The sequence below is a fragment of the Phyllostomus discolor genome, chromosome 3, assembly GCF_004126475.2.
Source record: "Phyllostomus discolor isolate MPI-MPIP mPhyDis1 chromosome 3, mPhyDis1.pri.v3, whole genome shotgun sequence".
NCBI lineage: Eukaryota > Metazoa > Chordata > Mammalia > Chiroptera > Phyllostomidae > Phyllostomus > Phyllostomus discolor.
In genome coordinates, this window is record NC_040905.2 from 13,680,045 (window position 1) to 13,701,237 (window position 21,193).

Genomic DNA, 21,193 nt, shown 5'->3' on the forward strand with positions numbered 1-21,193 from the left:
ATTCCACATATGAGTGAAATCATATGGTGTTTGTCTTTCTCTGACCGGCTTATTTCACTGAGCATACTGTTCTTCAGGTCCACCCATGCTGTCGCATAGGGCAAAAGTTTCTTCTTTTTTACAGTTGAATAGAATTCCATTGTGTAAATGTCCCATAGTTGTTTGTCCACTCATCCACTGATGGACACTTGGGAGTAATTTATGTTTACTAGTTTAAATTTCCAAAAGTTAATTGAGAATGTCAGAAAACACAACCTAGCCACTTCCAGCCTAGTGACTAGGCTGCCTACCACTTGCCAATGGCATTAGGAAACCAATACAAAACCCAGTCTCTCTGGTGAAAGGTGCAGCAGGCAGGCATTTATTGAGGAGACAGTGGGGCTGGTAGAGCAGTTAAAATTCTCCATGTAACCATTGCCTGTCCACTTTATTTCTCCTGCTTGGAATGCAGGCTCCTCGTCCTTTTATAGGGTGTTGAATCCTGTTGGGTTTCAAGATTTAGCTTTAAAGTTCTTTCTCCTGTGACTTTCCCAGAAATACTCCTTAACATTAAGCTTGAGTAATTTCTTATTTCTCTGGGCACTTTATTCTTACTGTTTTTATGGCCCTTTTGCATCTTATTCTAGCCAGTATAGTTATATTCATCTTTTTTCCTCACTTGATTTTAAGTTTCTACAGTTAGAACTATGTCTTTGTATTTTCAGAACCTAACATGATTGTTTTTAGACCATTATAAATATGGTAAATTCTTTCTGCCAAAGTGTTGATTCTGTATGTGGATAAATAATGGTAACTAATGTTTCTTGAGAGCTTACCATGTACCAGGTTCTGTTCTAAGAACTTGGTATATCTTAGCTCATTTAATCCTCATAGTAACCCTATGTGCCGAGTATACTTATCTTCACCTTACAGGTGAGAAAAGAGAGGTTAAGGAACTTTGCCCGAAGTCTCAGGGCTAGGAGACGACCAAGCTGAAACTCTGGCTTGCTGTTATAACATGAGGCTACAATGCTTCATCAAGTAACTGTTCATGACTTCTTAGCATTAAATGTAGGTATGAGCTTGTTTACCACCAGAAACGGAAATAAGTTTTTATTTATTATTGAATTATGGTTTTTTAAGTATGATTAGGTTTTAAAGTCTAATAGGGCCCCCAAATATACTTGAGCTCGTGTCTTTTTTTTTTTTTTTTTAAATTCTCACCTGAGGGCATTTTTATTTCCATGACTTTCAGAGAGGAAGGAACAGAGAGAAACATCAATCAGTTGTCTCTAATATGTGCCCAGACTGGGGATCGTACGCACCTAGAGTATATGAACCCAGATCGAGGACCACATGCACCCAGACCTGAGACCAGGGGTCAAACATGCAATCTAGCCATATGCCTTGACTGGGAGTCGAACCCACAAGCTCTCTGTTATGGGATGATGCTCCAGCCAGCTGAGCCACACTGGCCAGGGCAGCTGTTCTCCTTTTTGAAGTTACCAAGGAAATTGAATGCAGTGATTGTCTTTTATGGAAGCTAATTTTGCAGGGTTTTTTTAATTGGAAAAAGTCATATCGTTTCTAAACGTAGATGGTGACCTCAATTTCCTAATAATTCATGGTACCAACACTATTATTTGATAATTTTTTTCTTTTTTAAAAAAATTTATTTTAGAGAGAGGGGAAGGTAAGGAGAAGGAGAGGGAGAGAAGCATCAATGTGTGGTTGCCTGTCATGTGACTCCACCTGGAGACCTGGCCTACAACTCAGGCATGTGCCCTGACTGGGAATCGAACTGGCGACCCTTTGGTTCGCAGCGGTACTCAATCCCCTGAGCTACACCAGCCAGGGCTGATAATTTTTTTTTTTAAGTTTATAGTTATACAGAGTGAATCACAAAATGAAACATAGCAGTTCCAGATCATTTACTCATTTACAAAACAGCTCTTACCCTGGTCAGGTAGCTCAGTTAATTGGAGTGTTGTACTGTGCACCAAAAAGTTGTGGATTCAGTTTCGGGTCAGGGCACATACATAGGTTGTGGATCTGATGCCCAGCTGGGGCACGTACAGAAGGCAGCAGACCGACGTTTCTCATGTTGGTGTTTCTCTGTCCCTTTCCCTCTCTCTAAAACCATTAAACGTGTCCTCTGGTGAAACGTCAAGAAGAATAGCTCTTTTCTCTTTGTTGTGTTCATGTGTTTCCCTACATTATTTAAATATTTATATAGCCATTTTAAAGTCTTTGCTAAGTCCGTTGTCTCCATGGTCTGTTATGTCAGATTTGGTTGACAGTTTCTATTGATTTTCTTATCCCTCTTAATTTTAGGTCATGTTTTCTGTCTTCACAAGTTTAGCAATTTTTATTGGATGCTGGATGTTGAGTGCCATGTTGTTGAGTGCTGAGTTTTATTGTCTTCCTTTATGTAGACTGTTGAATTTTGTTTTGATAGTTAAATTGCTTGCAGACTGGCTTGTTTTTTAACTTTGTTAGGCCCGGTCTAGAGGAGCCCTTTAGTCAAGGGCTAGTTTAGCCCTGCTCCAAAGCTGTGAGCCTTCTGGAGTCCTGTCTGAGCGTCCTATGGTCTCACTGAGCCTTTCCACTGAGGCTGGTTGGCAGCCAAATTATTTTAATCCCTGTTCAGTTTACAACTTTCTCGTAATTTTTCTTTGCCTAACGTTGTGGAGTTTCTCACCTTAACATGCTTGGCTTTGTTTTCAGCCAGATCCGAGGGGATACCATGCAGGTTTCTAGAGCCCTCAGCCTGCACAGTTCCCTCTCCCAGGACTCGGCTGTGCGTGTTCCAGGTGGTTTGCCCCGACCTCCGCCGCCTCGACCCAGTGTGACTTCTGTGCTCTACTTTGGGTCTTCTGTCCTGCTCTGTTTCTTTAACGTGCCTTTAGGTAGAAAATTTGGTCAGTAGTAGGGCTCACTTAGTTTTCTCTCAAGGATCACAGCTCTGGGCTGCCTTTTGATTAGCAGGTGAAAACAGTTGTTTCATATATTTTACCCAGATTTTTCATTGTTTAAGGTGAGAGGGCAAGTCCAGGACTGATTACTCTACCATAGCCCTGTATTTTTTAGTGTTAACTCACACGCTAAAATAATTTTGTCTGTGGCCCACTGAATAGTAGTCGATTTAAAAAAAATTACTTACTCATTTTTAGAGAGGGGGAAGAAACAGAGAAAGAGAGGGAGAGAAATAACAATGTGTGGTTGCCTCTTCCACACCGCATACGGGGACCTGGCCTGCAACCCAGGCATGTGCCCTGACTGGGAATTGAACTGGTGACCCTTTGGTTCACAGCGGCACTCAATCCACTGATACCAGCCAGGGCAATAGTAGTAGGTTTTGAGACAGCACTGTGCACCAGAATTTTCTGTGACAGTGGAAGTGTTCCATTTTATTGATATCCAAACAGTATCGCCAGCCACACATGGCTGTTGAGCACATGAAATGTGGCTAGTGCAGCTGAAGAACTGAAATTTTTATTGATTTAAATTTAAAAGCCTGTGGTTAATGCCTCCTCTAGTAGACAGTGCAGTTTAAGGTTTTTCTCTCAGTATTATGAAGTTTCAACCTTATAGCTTTTGCATATAATAAAAGTTCCTGTGGTTGATCTTTAACATGCCCCAATTTAGAAAATTATTCTAGTATAAAAGTAGTTACATGTTCATTGGAGATCATTTGGAAAATACAGAACATACAATAAAGAAAATTTGTCACACAGAACTCTCAAAGATAACCAGTGGGTTGAACCACAAGCTAGGTATGTGTCCTGACCAGGAATTGAACCCACAACCTTTTGGGATGAGACTCCAACCAACTAAGCCACACTGGCCAGTGCAAGATTAATATTTTGATATATTTCCTTCTAGTCTTCTGTAGAGAAAAACTCTTGTAGTGAAAAAAATCATTTGGTTTATTTTAAACATTTCTGTCTCAAAAGAAAGTGTTATATTAAAACAGGATTAAAATGGTGAAGATGTTTGTCCTTGAAGAATTAGCTTTATATTATTTGTCACCACAGAATACCGTACATAGCCTAAACAGACTTTCCAGGCCTTATAGGTGGGGTATACATGTAGTAGCAGTTTCAGGAATAACATATTAATTAGGAAACTTTTTATCTGTTTGTTGCAGATGGGTTTTTAGCAGAAAACAAACATCTTGTTTTGCTATTGGCTGCTTTCTGACAACAGCTAGAGAAAGGCCGAACATAACTTAATATTTGGCTCATCTCCACATTAGGGGAGCTGATTTTGAACACTGCTTTCCGTTCCATCGTTTGACTGCTGTGCTTGAAAATGTTCCAGGTGCTTAGGATCCAAAGGCCCGGCCTTTAAGGGGTTCATGGTTTATTTGACAAGTAAACATAGTTGTATTTTTCTTCTGTTTCTCTGGAGGGGAATAAATTAAATTGTACTGTTTATTTTAGTACAAAATTTGATAAAATTAGATGATCTCTATCATTTTTTAAAATTAAATTTTCAACTCCAGTTAATATAGAATACTATATTAGTCTACATATAGTGATTAGACATTTACATACTTTATGAAGTAATTACCCCAATAAGTCTAGTACCCATCTGATAACTATGTATCATTATTGCAGTATTATTTTTTTACTTTTTTATTTTTAAAATATATTTTATTGATTATGCTATTACTGTTGTCCCATTTTTTTTGTCCCTTTTATTCCCCTCCACTCTGCACCACCTTTTCTACCAGCATTCCTCCCCCTGAGTTCATGTCCATAGGTCGTACATATAAATTCTTTGGCTTCTCCATTTCCCATACTATTCCTCACCTCCCCCTGTCTGTTTTGTGCCTACCAGTTATGCTTCTTATTCCCTGTGCCTTTTCCCCCATCCTCCCCTCTCCCACTCCCCACTGATAACCCTCCATGTAATCTCCATTTCCATGATTCTGTCCTTGTTCTAGTTGTTGGCTTTGTTTGTTTGTTTGTTTGTTTGTTTGTTTTAGGTTCAGTTGTTGATGGTTATGAGTTTGTTTTTATTTTACTGTTCATATTTGTGATCATCTTCTTTTTTTTTAGTTAAGTCCCTTTAACATTTCGTATAATAAGGGCTTGGCGATGATGAACTCCTTGAACTTGACTTTATCTGGGAAGCACTTTATCTCCCCTTCCATTCTAAATTATAGCATTGCTGGATAGAGTAATCTAGATTGTAGTCCTTGCTTTTCATCACTTTGAATACTTCTTTCCAGCCCCTTCTTGCCTGCAAGGTTTCTTTTGAGAAATCAGCTGATAGTCTTATGGGAACTGGAGGTTCCTAAGCCTCCCCTCATTTTTTTGAATTCTTGTTTCTTCATTCTGTTCTGGGTGACTGTTTATTTCTTTCTTCTGCTCCAAACTGTTGATTTGAGTCCTGGTTTCCTTCCCGTCACTGTTGGTTCTCTGTACATTTTCCTTTATTTCACTTTGCATAACCTTCACTTTTATTTTGTGACCATATTCAAGCATTTCTGTGAGCATCCTGATTACCAGTGTTTTGAACTGTGCACCTGATAGGTTGGCTATCTCTTCATTGCTTCATTCAATTTTTGGAGCTATGATCTGTTGGGGCATATTTTTTTGTCTCTGAACCTGTTATAGAGTAAGAGGTAGAGTCTTAGGTATTTGACAGAGTGGGGGGACCCACATTGCTGTGTTGTGGCAATGTATGTGGAGGAAGGGCCTGAGAGGGAACAGTGCCACTTGCTCATCTCTTGGCTGGCTTTCCGTCACTTCTTCTGCTACCCAGAAGCAAATTGGGCCCTTGTGATGTTGATTCCCGGGTGGGTGGTTTTGTGTACATTCTAGGGTCCTGTGAGTCTTTCCAACGAACTCCCCTGTGAGCTGGGAATTTCTCCCACCATTACAACCCCCGTAGGTTTTTACAGTCAGAGATTTTTGAGGCTTTATTTCCCATTGCTGGAATGCTGGGTTGTGTGGTCTGTCTTGTTCCCCAGTTGTTCCTCCTGGTGTTTTTGATGCAAATGTGGGACCCCCCGATCCACCAGCTGCCGCCTTGCCCACCCTGGTCCTCTGGCCGGTGCCTTGTTGCGAGTCCTCTCCACCCGGCTGCCCATCTCAACCCCTCCTACTGGTCTGGGTGTGTTTCTTCTTTAACTCCTTGGTTGTTGGACTTCCATACAGCTTGCTTTTCTGGTGGTTCTGGTTATTTTTTGTTTTCAAATTTGTTGTGCTTTTGGTTGTGAGAGGAGGCAACAAAGTATACCTCTCTACGCCTCCATCTTGGCCGGAAGTCTAACTATTGCAGTGTTATTGACTCTATTGTCTATGCTGTACTTGACAACCCCAAGACTTATTTTATAATTGGCAATTTGTACATCTTAATTTCACCCAAGCCCCCAGTATGACCTGGCATCTCATGAATACATATGTACTCTGTTTCTATGAGTTTGTTTCTGTTTTGTTTGTATGTTTACTTTGTTTTTTAGATTCCACACGTAAGTAAAATCATATGGTATTTGTCTTTCTCTCACTGACTGACTTTGCTTAGCATAATACCCTGTAGGTCCATCTGTGTTGTCACAAATGGAAAGATTTCAGTATTTTTTATGGCTGAGTAATAATCCATTTTATGTATGTACCACATCTTTATTTATCTATTAATAGACACTTAGGTTGCCGCCTCCATCTCTTGACTGTCTAAATAATCTTGTAGTGAACATAGGGTTACATACAATCTTTTGAAGTAGTGTTTTAGATTTCTTCAGATATGCATCCACAAGTGGAATTGCTGCGTCATATGCTAGTTCCATTTTAAATTTTTTTGAGAAACCTCCATACTGTTTTCTCTAGTGGTTACACCAATTTACAGTTCCACCCACAGTTCACAGGGTTCCCATGTCTCCGCATCCTCGCCAGCTCTTGCTGTTCGTTGGTTTATTGATGATAGCCGTTCCGATGTATGAGGTGTTATCTCACTGTGGTTTTGATTTCCATTTTCCTGATGATTAGTGATATTGAGCATCTTTTCATGTATCTGTTGATCATCTGTGTGTTCTTTTTGGAGAAATGTCTGTTTATATCTCTGTCCATATTTTAATTGGATTATTTGTTGTTTTTTGTATGTGTGTGTTAAGTTGGTGTTAAGTTCTTTGCATATTTTGGGTGTTAACCCTTTATCGAATGTATCGTTGACTAATGTGTTCTTCTAGTCTGTAGGTTGTTTTTTGTTTTGTTGACAGTTTCCTTTGCAATGCAAAATTTTTTAGTTTGATATGGTCCCATTTGTTTATTTTTTCTTTCGTTTCCCGGGCCTGGGGAGACATATCCAAAAACAATGTTATTACTAAGAGCGATGTCCGAGTTTACTGCATATTTTTCTTCTAGGAGTTTGATGGTTTCAGGCCTTTCATCCACTTGGAGTTTATTTTTGTATGTGATGTACCTTTAGGTGGTCTAGTTTCACTGCTTGTGCCCAGCCTGGGGCTTTCTGGTAGGAGTTATAAGGTGATCTGCAGTTGGTTGCTGCTTATGCTGGGCCCAGAGCTGCTTGGGAGTGGCTATTCTGCAAACCAAGTCTGGCTGTTACTTGTTGGGCTTGGGACCCTTTGGTGGGCTCCATGACATGAGCCGAGGCCAGCTGCCACTTTTGCAGGGTTTGTGGCTGCTTAGTTGGAGCTGTGTTCCAAGGCAAGACTGCTTGCTGCCTATGCCAGATTTGGGGCTACTTGGTGGTAGTTACAGTGCAAGTTGAAACCTGTTGCTGTTTGTTTCATACTTGAAGTAGCTTAGCTAGCTGAGGACAGCCACAGCTTTTTGAGGGTTTGTGGATCTTTAAGAGAATTTAGGAAAGTCTACAGCATAAGCTGAAGCAGGTTGCCTGCTGGGAGGAGCTGCCAGAAGAACATCTGCTGGGCACCTGTGTTGGGTGGGGGGGGGTGGGGTCTCAGGGAATTGCCTGGGCAGGACCACTGGCGTTAGCTAGGGTAATGGAGAGCTAAGATTTGGGCCTTCCTCTGCTGGACTAGCTGGGTGCGGGGAGGGAACAGCTCCTACCCTGCCTCTGTGGCGCTTTTCCCTGCAGCTGGTCAGTTTAGTTTCTTCGTCTGTCTGCGGTGCTTTTGGAACTGCGGCCCTGCGCTGGAGCCCAGTGGAGTGACTTTGTTTTAGCGAGCCTGCGTGCCAGCTCTCAGCAGGAATGCCCGGGGCTCCTGCAGCCCTTGTTCTCAGTTGCATGCAGTCCCTGCTGATTCACAGACAGATGTTAGGGGGACTCCTTCCCAGCACTGGTGCCCAGGGCTGAGGAGCCCCAGTGGAGCCGAGGCCCCTGCTCCTTGACACCTCCACAGCTGAGGTCACATCACCCATTTCACGTCTCTGCCCCTCCTGCCAGTCCCGTAGTGGCTTCTTCTTTATGTCCTTAGTCATAGCATTTAAGTTCAGTGAGTCTTCAGGTGGTTCTCACTTATGGTGGTTTTATGATGTAGTTGTATTTTTGCCTTAGTCACAGGAGGAGGCAGGCACAGCGTTTACCTACTTTGACATCTTGACGGGAAGTCAATGCCTGTCATTTCTAACTACTTAAATCTTTTATTTAGGTGAAACTTGGAATCCATTAAAACTTCATTATCAGTTAAGAAATGTGCGGGAACGATTAGCTAAAAACCTGGTAGAAAAGGGCGTGCTGACGACCGAGAAACAGAACTTCCTGCTCTTCGACATGACGACGCACCCGCTCACCAACAATAACATCAAGCAGCGCCTCATCAAGAAGGTGCAGGAAGCCGTCCTCGACAAGTGGGTGAACGACCCCCACCGCATGGACAAGCGCCTGCTGGCCCTCATTTACCTGGCCCACGCCTCTGACGTGCTGGAGAACGCTTTTGCTCCCCTCCTGGACGAGCAGTACGACTTGGCCACCAAGAGAGTGCGGCAGCTCCTCGACTTGGACCCCGAGGTGGAGTGCCTCAAGGCCAGCACCAGCGAGGTCCTGTGGGCGGTGGTGGCCGCCTTCACCAAGTAGCTCCACCGGAGTGGCGTGTCCTCCATCCCCTGGACTTCTGACTTTCTGCCGTTTGTACTCCCTACACTAACATCGGCTTTTGTTTTCTAAAACAATAGGAGGTTATTTTTTTTTAATGTACGCAGGATTCTGCTGGTACGAGAGGCCTTCCTCTTTCTGTTTTAAAAGAAGTTTTACTGCCATATTGGCATTCCATTCTCACTCTTGCCTGTTTTGAGTTTCTGATGTGCTTTGACTTTCAAAGTACCTCCAGTCCGGTCACAGGTACACCTTTGGATTACCTCAGGTTGAGTTTCCCCATGTGCATGTGTACATCTCACAGTCTGCCTATGTATGGTTCACACAGAAATCACAAAAAGGCCTTTAATTTACCAAAGGTAAAAAAAAAACTGTATGTATTAGGACATTTTATACATAGACCTCAGTTGAGATGTATACTTAGTAAAATTATTTTTAAAATTTAAACAACATAGTAAATAATACAAACTGCCCCTTGAATTTTGCTTCCCATGAAAATCTCTTATACTACTAGTTATAATTTTAATTATGAAATCATACAGGTCCAATTGTTTCACAAAGCCAGTTTGGGATGGGCTACATTCCAGGGATGCTGTATATAGTTTGAATTATATATAAATTACCCCTTCTTCTGGCCTCCATCTTGGCACTTTGCAAGATTTAATCAGTTTTACACCTGGTGCCCCTCACTTCCCTTGTTATTATTTGAGGGCAAAATAGACCTCGTATCATTGAAGGAGAGAGAGGTGTCTGATTGGTGCGGAGATTCTTTGAGCTGTGCCGTTCATGACACTCTTTTGCAATGTTTTTGCTCTTGTTGTTTTATCATTTCTGTAGGGAAGAGGCTTGTGACCAGTACTAATCTTGAGTACAGTATTTTTGTTTGTTGATCACAAGTTACATTAATGTCTTCTCTTAAATCTCATTCATTCATTTACACTTTCTTTAAAGAAATTAAATATCACTTATAGCAGATGTTGCATGTAAATTGTTAGCGAGTAAAGGACTAAGGTCAGATGATTAAGAGTTATAATAGAAAGCTCTGCTATGTTTTAATTTTTATATACAATTATGACAATTAGCACATTATAAGAATATAAACCTTTGATTTTTAAAGTTTATTTTTACTATTTCTTTACCACTTTATTATATACCACAGTTCGTTTCATAAATGTAAATACTATATAGTGAACAAATTAAATGTCAAATTTTTTATTACCATAGTTCATGTCAATAGTGAGGCTTCAGGTATGTAGAGATTTTTTTTTTTTTGGTTAAAATTCAATGCAAAAGTGCTAGATTGTGTATAACTTCAGATTTGAATTTTAAGGTACTCCTTAATATGTATACTATGTTTTTATCTGAAGTAATAAATAAACTATCATCTTGAAAGTGCCTGAATTAGAGCAAGCATGTCATTTGTATTTCTGTATTCTGAGTTTTCTTGGTGATGAAGTTTCACTTACCCTTGTGTAGCGTGGCAATAATTCAATGCAAGCTCTTCTGAAAGAGCCAGATAGTAAATGTTTTAGGCTTTAGGCCATTTATGGTATCTGGTGCAACCCCTGGGCTCTGCTGGATGAAAGCTGTAGACAGCGCAGATCAGTGGGCGAGGCTGTGTTCTCACAAACCTCGGTTACAGCAACGGCAGCTGTTGACGGGCAGCAGCTCGCCAGTCCTCGGTCTGGCGCCTGGGAGAAGACAGGTTTCCTCTCCCGTAAAACAACCTCCTTCGCCACCAAAAATGACACTACCGCTGGTAAGTATAGGAAGTATTCGTTTATAGTTTTCTTCCCATAAAATGGATACTGGAAACTGATACCCGTATCGGAATTATTTTTCAGGTGAAGATTTATTGTTTTATAAGCCTTGACAAGATTCTAGAAGTTACGGCCGTTTCTCAGGGAGCCTTAATTTCAGCAGCGTCTGGATCCACGGGCGAGGGCAGAGGCCTGGCCTGCGTGGCGTCGGCCAGCGTCGTGTGGGGCCCCGCTCTGGTGCTGTTCCTGTGGGCAGAGGATGCGCCGTGCGGTCTGGAGGCAAGGGGTATCCAGAACCCTCGCCCCCGTGAAACGCTGCTGCCGACCGTCCTCTTCCAAGCATGGGCGGTGTGTGGTAGAAGCGGTGTTCTCACAGGTTCTCGCCACTTGGGCCAAAAGCCCTCCGATCCAAGAATCAGGCAGTGAATTTTAATATAAAACTTAGGTAAAGATCTGTTGTGCAAAGAATGAGTTGCTATGGCTTTTTGACTGATGTTTTTTATTTGCCGTGTATTCCTTAAAATAAAATGATCTGGAGCAGTGTTCTAGAAGAAGGGAGAAAGGAAACGTACTGAACGCATGTTCTGTGCACGGTGAAGCACTTTATGCCTTGTTTTGACCTCCCCAAACCCCAGTTACTATCTTCACTGAATGAAGAACAGGCTCGGAGAGGATGGTGTGCCCAGTCCACATTATCTGGTAAGCGTTTGAGCTTTAAATCCTGGAGTGACGGAGGAACAGTAATGGCATTCAAAGACAGTTCATCCTTTCTTATGTGGGCACTGGGCGGGGGCTTCTCTTCTCTAACAGACAAAACAGAGTAGCAGGCAGGCACGCAAAAAATGCCCGTGCTCGTGCAAAGTAACCGATAAAAAGGACATCCCTGTTTTACTCCACTGTCTTGGTATAACTCACATAACTTATTTTTTAGGGATAAAGAAGTTGACTAATTCTGTATGTTCTCAGAAGAAAAAAGCATTGCCTGGTGTCTGGTGGCCAGGGAAGCCCTCGGCCTGCTGCAGCGGGACTGCCCAGTGGTCTCGCAACACGTTCCGTCGCTGAGTTCTTCCCGCTGTGTGTGCACAGTGGGTCCCGTGCTCTTGTCAGGTAGACCACGCCTTTGAATTTGGGTATCACCTGAGAGACGGTGAAAGAGGCTGGTGTCTGGCCAGGTCAGTGGCAGTATTGGACCAATAGGTAATGACTTCTAGCCGGATGATGACCAGGGTCCGTAACTGCCAGGTGGGCGTGGCCACATTTGCCCCAGGAGCATGGAAACCATCCGTCGCCAGTCTGGGAGGTGTTTGTTTTTTTGTGAAGTTCAGTTCCGACTTCATGGCCTCCCCGTCTTCTATTCACTTACTGTATATCGTCGTGATATTGTCCTATTTCACTTTTCATTCAGATCAAGGTGACTGAGAGACAGCCTGAGGTAATTTCCAATTCATCACGGCCCGTTGGGTCCCAGAGTGCTGTACCTGGCCCTTTAAGTTCTGCACAACTGTCACATGGCCTTTAATGGTGCCAGCAAGGTGGCGTTGATATGCATGACCTTGGAGGCCGTCCTTCAAAGGGCGGTGGGTGGTAACGTTGTTCCTGTCGGTGTGCACGTGTTCCCGGCCCCACGGTGGAGTGGCAGGGGTGATCATCACCTCTGACGGCCGGTGGTGCCCGGGGACTCCCATTAGCATCGTAGCGTGATGGTGTGCAGTGTGCTTGTGCTTTCAGAATAAGCACACAGCATTCTTTCTAACCATTTTTGGCTTCATTATGTAACTTTGTTAAATCTCCTATTAATGGACATTTGGAGTAGTCTTATGTTTTTCATTATTGCAAACAGTATTTTAACGTGCATATTTGACTTCTGTAGGAGGAATTAATGGAAATGAATTTGTTCAAACCGTTTGTCTTGAAAATGTCAAAGATAAAGGCAGGTTGATCTGTGAGACTCGTGTGCACTTGCACGTCCACCAGTGATGTGCATGCCGGTTTCCCCACCCCCGGCTAGTACTGTAGGGGGTCTCCGCGACGGGTCTTTGCCAGGCTAATAGGAGAGAGTGACCAGTTCATTGTAATTGTTAGGGGGTGGATTTGGTTATTGTTTATTGTCTTTATTGGTGATTTGCATTTTATTTGCTCTGAATTACCTCTTTGTGTTTATTCAGTGTTCTAATGGACATCTTTCTATGAATTGATTCGTCAGGACTTTTCCTGTATTACGGATATGAACCCTGTGTCTGTGATGCACTGGGCTTTCCCCAGCCTTCAACGTTGACATGTGGTAAGTTTTTTTTTTTTAACATTCAGTAGAATGTCCGGTTCTGTGTTGAGGATGGACTTTGGGGAGACCTTAACTGTCCTGCTAAAGTCATCTGTGTGGTATTCAGATTTGGGGTATGTGTGTGTGTGTGTATATATATATATATATATATATGTCATAAAAATTGTGGGGGGTATGATTAATGATAACAAGTACAAAAATACAAACAAATGTATATCGTATGAGTATACATGTATATAAGCATTCCATGTAATTTTTATAAGTAAAACACACATAGAAGATCCCATAAACCAATGCAGGGGCTGATGAATTATTGTGAGGCAGGTACATGTGCAGCCGTCACCCAGGTCAAGGGGTGGAACTTGTCGGCCGGCTGTCCAGAAGTTCTCTCTTCAAGGCCGCCTTCCAGTTACCGTGTCCTGGTCCCAACCCAGTGTACGGCTCTCATAGCTTTGTTCTCTCTCATTTCTTTTTTCATTTGTCATGTGATTGTAAGTGTCTCCTAATTCATAGGCTCTCCCCCCCAACCCTCATCTCTTGTTTATTCCCTTGCTTAATATTTGTTGATGGAATTGGATCACTTGTCCCGAGTTTCCCCAAGTTTGGATTTTGCCGAGGGCACCTCTACATAGTTTAGTGTGCTTTCCTGACTTCCGTCCTTCCTGGGAGCCGGCCACTGGGCCTCGAGGCCGCAGCACAGGCCGGCTTGTGTGCGCAGCCAGCACCGTCCCTGGGCGGTCCCTGGGCGGCACTTCCGTCCGGAAGGAAGCACGTCTCCTCACTCTGCTTCTGAGATGTGAGCAGCCTTGCTGCCCGGTGCCCAGACCCGTGATTTACTGGGGTGCAGAGGGGCGATGTTTTAATCCTTGTCAGTTTTCCTTGATCAGCTAGAATTTTGCTATAAAGAATCTAAAGAATTTTGCCTACCTTTATTTAGCTTTTAGTACAATTTGTAGAGGAAAGGTGGGATACATTCTAACCCTAAATTATTATTAAATACACAATAACCCTAGCATTCACCAAAGGTGACTGATTAGTTTTTTTTAAATATTATGAGTTTGTGAAAATAAAAATTGTTTTATCATGAGTTTTCTTCATGAATACCACCAGGATTCTCTATATGGAAAAGTAAAGATACAGCTTTAAGATGGAAGATAGAAAAACTTTGTCGTTCTAAATTTGAATAGGAAGTATCAGTGTAAACTTATTTCATTTTTTTCCCTTTTTTATTGCACAAAATATGTAATATGAAACTCACCATTTTAGCCATTTTTTAGTGTGCAGTTCAGTGCCACCACTTTTTGTAGTTGTGCTGCACCTGCATTGTGAGGACAGTGTCATCACACACTGGAGTCTGTCCCTTTTAATCGTCTTAGCTCTTCAAATAAATCCACGCTTACTAAATCCACACTTGCTAACTTGTCAGAATCTTCCGGAAGGGCTTGTGCGCACAGCATCCCCTGAGTTGGTGTGCAGGTGACAGTTTATCTCCCGCCTTTTATTTGAAAGTCAGTTTGGATGAAATTCTTGGCTTACATTTTTTCCTCCAAGTATCGTATGTTCTTTTTGTCGTAAAGCATTACTGTCAAAGTCTGATTAAAATATTTATTTTCTTTCCCACATGAATGCCTTAATCTTTTTGCTTGAAGCCCAAGGGATTTCCCCCCCAATTTTTTCCCGGTGCTGCTGGGGTGCGTTTTGGTTGTGGTTTTGGTGGTTCTGGGATAGAACGTGGTGTGTTCTTTCAATATTATAGTGTCAAATCTTTTATTCTCTGGAAGAAAGGGAGGGAGGTGGATTTGGAGGGGGTGGGGGAAGGGTTGGGGAGAAAATACGGACAACTGTAATTGAACAATAAAAAAAAAACCCCAAAATAAAAATAGAATAATAGAATAATAAAAAATATTTTTATTTTCATTTTTCAGGAAAATTGAAGTTTTAGCACTTGTTCTGTTCCTTTGTTTAGGTTTTCTCCTTTGGGGACTGCTGTTAGTTACACAGGGTCGGGCGGGCGTGCCGGCGTGAGTAGGGCTGGGAGGGTGATAATGTGGGTGTAACGATGTATAGTTTTAACCTGAACATTTCACCTAAAGTGTCACAGGGTGTGCTTGGGTGTGGTGGTGTTATGTTACAGAATTACATGCTTATGATTTTGTAGTAAAAGATTTTGTAATAAAAAAAAAGGGGGGGGCATTATTTGTGCCAGACCCTATATCTCTTCTGTATTTGTCAGCTTTGCTTGGGTTCTTTTCTCTATTACTGATTTTAAACATTTTACCCTTTTTATCTTAAGACATTATTGTGTTTGTTTACTGTGAATGATCTTTTAGTTTAGTCTTTTTTGAAATTGTTTTTCTCTGCATTTTAATGCCAATTTTTAATTTTTTCTAATTTCAGTTTGTATTCACATTTTCTCGATATACTTTAATTAAATTTGAGTTATTATAGTTTTCATTGGTTTCTTGGGCACGGCTTCCTGGTGTGCTTTTGCTGTGTGGAGGGAGTGTATTTGCTTCTCACGCGCCTTTTTCTGTGTGTGGGATTTGAACCAGATCATCTTCTGTTGCCCATGTTTACGTGAAATTACCTCTCCTGTTCTGTGAGGAGGGGCAAGTGGGTCAGGGCAGCTTTTCCCACCGTGTTTACTCTCTGGACCTTTCTCCTCTGTTTCGTGGAGTGGACAGAAAAAGGACAGCTTCCTCTCTGAGACCTGGTTCTGCTCTGCTTTGCCTGGGCCCTGTTCTCGATCCCGGACGTTCTTGCCCCACTCAGTTCGGGTTCTGTTCTTGAAATGTCTCCTCGGTGCGGGGAATTGGCAGGTCTGTTCTGAGAGTACGTGTCGTGCATCAGCCCCTCCTACCTTCCTGTGGGAGCCCGCACACTTGTCCACTGTGTGCGGGTGAGAAAACTAGTCCAGTCCCCACCGCCTTTGCCCAGTTGCTCTCTGAGCTCCTGCTGATTGTGGAGCGGGGAGTGGAGTGGGGCGGGGGGGGGGGGGTCTCAGGGCTGTGAGATGCCCTGTCACTTGCTCCTGCGTGGCCTTGCACGGATCCTGATACCCGATTGCTCTCTTTGGTAGTTTTTCTCCGCCCATTTGTATAGCTTGGGGGTGTGGGGAGTACTTTCACACTGAGTTTTGTTGTAGATGTTTACCAAGGTTTTTCTGTACTAGTTGCTCCCGTGTGTGTGTGTGTGGGGGGGCATTGGTGGTGTAGGGAGCAGGGAATGCTGGGAGACGAGATTTGAAAGCAGGGTCACTGTTCCGCCGCCCTCTGGCTCGAATCTGCTGCAATGGCCCCACTGGTCTACATGTAGTTTGGTTAGATTATGAGTCTATGAATTTACCATCATATCCACTGTATGATTCAAACAATATATTTGGCTTTTTAGATGTTTTTGTTTGTTTGTTTGTTTTCCTTTCTTGCGTTTACATCTGTGACCACTCTGGAATTTCATTTTGTCGTCAGGACTTTATTTGGTTGCAAGGGATTCAGTTTTCCCCCATGCCCGCCCCCACCCCCGCTGGCTACCCCCAAATATCTAGCCGGTGTTTCCAAAACCAGTGACTGACTGAATAGCCATGTTTTCTGCCACTGATTTAGAGCATTCCCTTTGAGTTTCCTGTGAATTCAGAAATACTATATATACCTATATTTGGCCCTTTTTCCAGTGGTTTGCCCATTCAGTTCTGTGGAGGAGGAGCCACTATTTTACTTACGGGCGTCTCTGATAATGTGATAATAGGGCTGGTCCCACTCCTACTGTGCTTTTTCAAAATTCTTCTGGCTGTTTTCACATGTGGAGCAAATGGACTTTAGAATGATTTTGTCAGGTTAAAAAATTCTTTTGAGATAATGGTTGGACTTACACTTATAAACTGGTCTGGGGAAATTGGAAACTTTATAGTATTGAGTTATCCTATTCACAGGTAAGCTGTATTTTCCCATTTGTTTCAGTTACTTTTGTTATGTTTCTCAATAAAATGTGTTCTTTTTTTAGGTTTGCCAGCCCTTGCTAAGGTTAAATATATCTTTCCATTGCTGTTGTGATTCAGTGTTTTTTGCCGGCTATGTTCTGTTGGTTATTATTTATATATGGGAAAGCTCTTGTTTTGGTGAATAATTTGATAGCTACCTTACTGAATTCTAATATTTTAATAATTTTTAAATTGATGTGCTTATTATGTTCATATCGGCTTAACTATATCATGTGCAAGTTATGATACTTTTGTTTCTTTTCACTATTTACACCTCTCTTTAGAACTTTTGCCTAATTGTATTGGCTTATACCTTCAGAACGTATGTTATTCAACAGTAACAACGGTGAACATCTTTTTCGTGTGTTCCTGACTCTAATGGGAGTGATTCTGGGGCTTTTCCAGGCTTTTAAAACTGCTGATATCTTTCATAATGTTTTTTTCTCTTTTGTCCTACTAATCTAATGAACTGCATTTTGGATTTAACTTCCAGCCATTTCATACCTTCCTGAAAATAGCATCACTGAGGCTAGGGATTGGCCAAACCTGATTGTTCAGTGGGAGGTGCGGGGGAGGGTTTATCAAGCCTGCCCTTGGGCCCAGTACCGTCGGGAGTGGACCGTGTAGAGCTCTGGGGGTGAGCGTTGTTCAGTGCCTCCCCCAGGACGCGAGAGGAGAGTTGGACGCAGGCTGATGGTCCCCTTTGCTCAGACCCTCAGCGGCTTCAAAGGCAGCACGTTGAGTGCGATCCTGAGTGCGGCTGTGGGAAGGAGAGGCTGACTCGATGTGCTGGTGCCTCTGTGCCTCTCACCCACCTAGATAATAATTTAGGTAACATGCATTATCTTGACCTTTTAAAGGGTTATTCTGTAGATGCAAAGCTAGAAAAACTAGTAAGCAGAGTGTTTATTTTTTTAAAATTACTTACAAAAGGTTGTTTACAGAGATGTGGGTTTACATAACAGTGACAACATTTTAAAATGTACAGGCTATTTCATATTATTGCACTTAACTCTTTAATAATATAAGGCATTTTTATCTTACATAAATAAAGAATCATGTATATCATACAACAGGTGTGGCGCCAGTTAGGTCAGACAGAGTTACATGAGATGTGTGCGGCAGAATGGGGACGGACTCAACCTACTTCCCCCGTCACGGTCTACCCTGGGACTATGACTTACGTAGCATAACACACACTTACCCTCATAGCTTATTGCGAACGACCAACCAGTCAAAAACCAAAACAATGAGCGTTTCAGTGGGACAATACCATTAGTGTTCACTGCAGGAAGTGTGGGGATTCATTAGACTAATTAGAAACACTAGTCATGCCTCGAACACGGAAGACAAATAAGTAGCTCTCTATCTGAGGGTCAAAAACTGTTTCGCTTCTGCTTGCTCCCTTATGTTCCCGCTGTCTGCCAGGGAATCCTTCCGGCGAGATCTACGAGAGATGGCTGATGCCCTGGACAGAGTCTGGTGAGCCAGAGGTCCGCCCGTGCGGCCCTCGGGTGCGAGCGAGGGGCAGGCACTCTCGAGGGAGACCCCTCACTCCCCGCCCCGCTCGACACCGCCCCGGAAGCCCTGCCTGGTCACAGAGGACAGTCCTGCTCAGCAGCACAGCTGGGAGCATGGAGGCTGAGAGGGAGTTTGCAGCGTTGACTTCAGAGAGTCTTGTGTCAAGAAAACAAACCACAAAACTGACCCCCCGAGACTTGAAAACAACCTAGCATGCACCTTGCACTGAAGTTCTATAGTAGCCTACCTGGAATTCTAGTGAAAAGTAGAAGCTAAATTAATCAGGCCTCTGCTAATTCCTGTACTACATTTCCGTTTGTATAGCCTGTTAAAAAAATGAGAAATGGAGGCTCACACCAAGCAGATATTTTGCTCCCGTCTGAGAGACCCCTCTGGGCCAGATGCACAGAGGTTTAGTGGGATCAGAAACATGGTGGACAGAGGTGACGGCTCAAGTGCCTCCGTGATTGGGGCTGTAAGGACCCGAGTTCCTCTTCTAAGCCATGGGCCCCAGCTGCAGGTCAGTTAAAGACGCTCCAACATGAAACCTTAGCGTCGTGATGTGCACAGGTGGGCAGTCCCACCTGTACTCCCCCCCAACTCAGTCAGCTAGCCTGTGCCCCACCCGGAGGACCTGGATCCTAACTGCACAGTCCTGCTCCTTTACCTTGAAAGAGGGACTTGCTCTCGTTCTCCATTCTCCTCCTCACTACTCTTTGGTGAATGAAGCTGATGAGAAGCACGAGGGGGAGAAAAGCCAATTTTGTGACAAGGAACAGCACCGACGAAGTTCCTGCTTTGAAAGGAGAGCAGCTGGGACAAGTTTCACAAGCAGCGTGAGTCACAATGGTGTTCTGTGGGACAGCAGCTGGGCAAAAGGAAGACTTTGCAAAACAGAGACAAAAAGAGCAAAAACTTCAGTCACAGCAGAGGTATGTCATTACACGCAGGTCAGCAAAAGTGATCCAATGCTTAGAAAACAGCCCATTTTTTTAAAGCTTGCTGGGAAGGGGAAAAGAACCACAAAAAAAAGTCCCTTGCAAGAATTATCTTAAGCTCCTGTATTTGGATTGTAAATATAATGCCTATGTTTATAAATCCAAGGACACTAAAAAGGTTTTTGATGTCTAAAAATGGAACTTACTGGTTGGAGTCCATAAAACACAGGCATAGAAACCCAGAGACGGCAGCGGTTCCGCCTGCTCCTGGGTCGGCCAGTCTCGAACTCACGCTCGAGTTCAAGGCCAGTTCCAAACTGGATCCAAGGTGCTTTCAGAGCTGGAACTCCCTGCTCACTGGAAGCAGCAAAGTTCATGGCTATCGAGTGCAGCTCATCAGAACTGCGTTTCTGTAGAAGAGCCTTACGACCTACACGCCTCCCAGGTTACGACCAGCACTTGGCGGCGCTCAGTGACCCACTGAGCTGCGCTCTGCATCCACACATTGCACATTACACTCGCTAAAAAACACCACTTCCTGGATTCTGCTTTTTTCCTTTTTGGATAATTCCTGAGCTCAGCCTAACCATTAGGTCATAATTGATTCATATATATATATATATTTTTTTAAGTCTCCTTTTCAGGGTAACATACAGACCGCGGCTCTCTCCACTGAACGTGCCTGAAGCTGGGTTACTTAGGAAATGACGTAAATCCAGAGTCTGTTCAGTCGTGACAGCTGTGTGGCCCCTCCGACTCCGCAGGCTCCCCAGCCGCGTGGGTGGGGTATGCCGGGAGGGGTGGCGGAAGGGGAACAAAGGCCCAGCTGAGTGTTGGGGAGAGGGCGTCGTGCCACACCTGTAGCCCCCCGTCAGGAAAAGTGCAAGCTGGGGGCCCAGCACCGGGACACAACAGACCCTCCTGGCCTGGGTGGTCCGGGTGGGAAGCTTCCCGAGTCGAGGAGCTTCGTCTGTCGGTGACAACGTGGAGATTTTTGGAGTCCTTGCCCGCGCCAGCAATCCTCTGCTGTTCCGGGAGGCTGCGGCGCAAAGAAGTCAGTCTGATTGGCTAGGGTACGGAGGGAACAGAAAAGGCGATTCTTGTCCGGAACTGGGAGTGTCACTACTCGCGCTGGTTTCACGAAGAATTCCTGTGCTTCCTGATCACCAGCTGCACGGGTCCCTCCGGGACAGACTTCATGATGTTCCAGGCGTCGAAGTGCAGGAGCCCGACCAGGGGTTTCCCATTGATGGCAAGGATTTCATCCCCGGCTTCTATGGTTCCGGCTTGTTCGGCTGCACCGCCTGTGGGGGGGCACACAGGACAAGGCTTGGTACTGTCATAGCGTTCACAAGGAACTAACTGTAAACACTTCACCAAGAAAAGGCTCTGCGTGGTATAGTCTTAGGACAGTCACACAGAACATGTATCCGTAAGAAGAAACCTGACTGCATAAAAAAATTTAGATCTGTAGCCCTTTCCCCTCCCCCTGCAAAACATAAGCAAGCTAGGGGAAGCTATTTCAAAGAATACAAAATAAAGAGAAAGTCAAACAAAGGAAATCAATAGCTGAAAATCAAATGGCCAATAAACACACAAAAAAACCCAGGTTCAACTTCTAATTGTTAACTGACAGTGGTTAATGTATCCAAGTTTGACTGTGGAGAGATACTTAGTATCTCCACTTACACAGCTTGAACACTACAGGTGG

At 43.5% G+C, this 21,193-nt stretch overlaps 2 protein-coding genes across 3 annotated transcripts in view; one reads left to right on the forward strand and one right to left on the reverse strand.

The window, feature by feature from the left end:
* The window catches only part of GOLPH3 (golgi phosphoprotein 3), a 40,767-nt gene extending 30,355 nt beyond the window's left edge, over positions 1-10,412 (forward strand). For both annotated transcript variants that reach the window (XM_028513929.2, XM_036020232.1), the window contains one exon: positions 8,564-10,412. In XM_028513929.2, coding sequence (XP_028369730.1) covers positions 8,564-8,988 — 425 coding nt within the window. In that variant the 3' untranslated portion in view covers positions 8,989-10,412. The remainder of the gene's footprint in view (positions 1-8,563) is intronic.
* Positions 10,413-17,914: 7,502 nt separating this feature from the next.
* Positions 17,915-21,193, reverse strand: part of PDZD2 (PDZ domain containing 2) — a 213,241-nt gene continuing 209,962 nt past the window's right edge. Inside the window, 1 exon segment of the mRNA XM_028531856.2 lies at positions 17,915-20,786. Within this exon segment, the coding sequence (XP_028387657.1) occupies positions 20,620-20,786 (167 nt within the window). The 3' untranslated portion in view covers positions 17,915-20,619.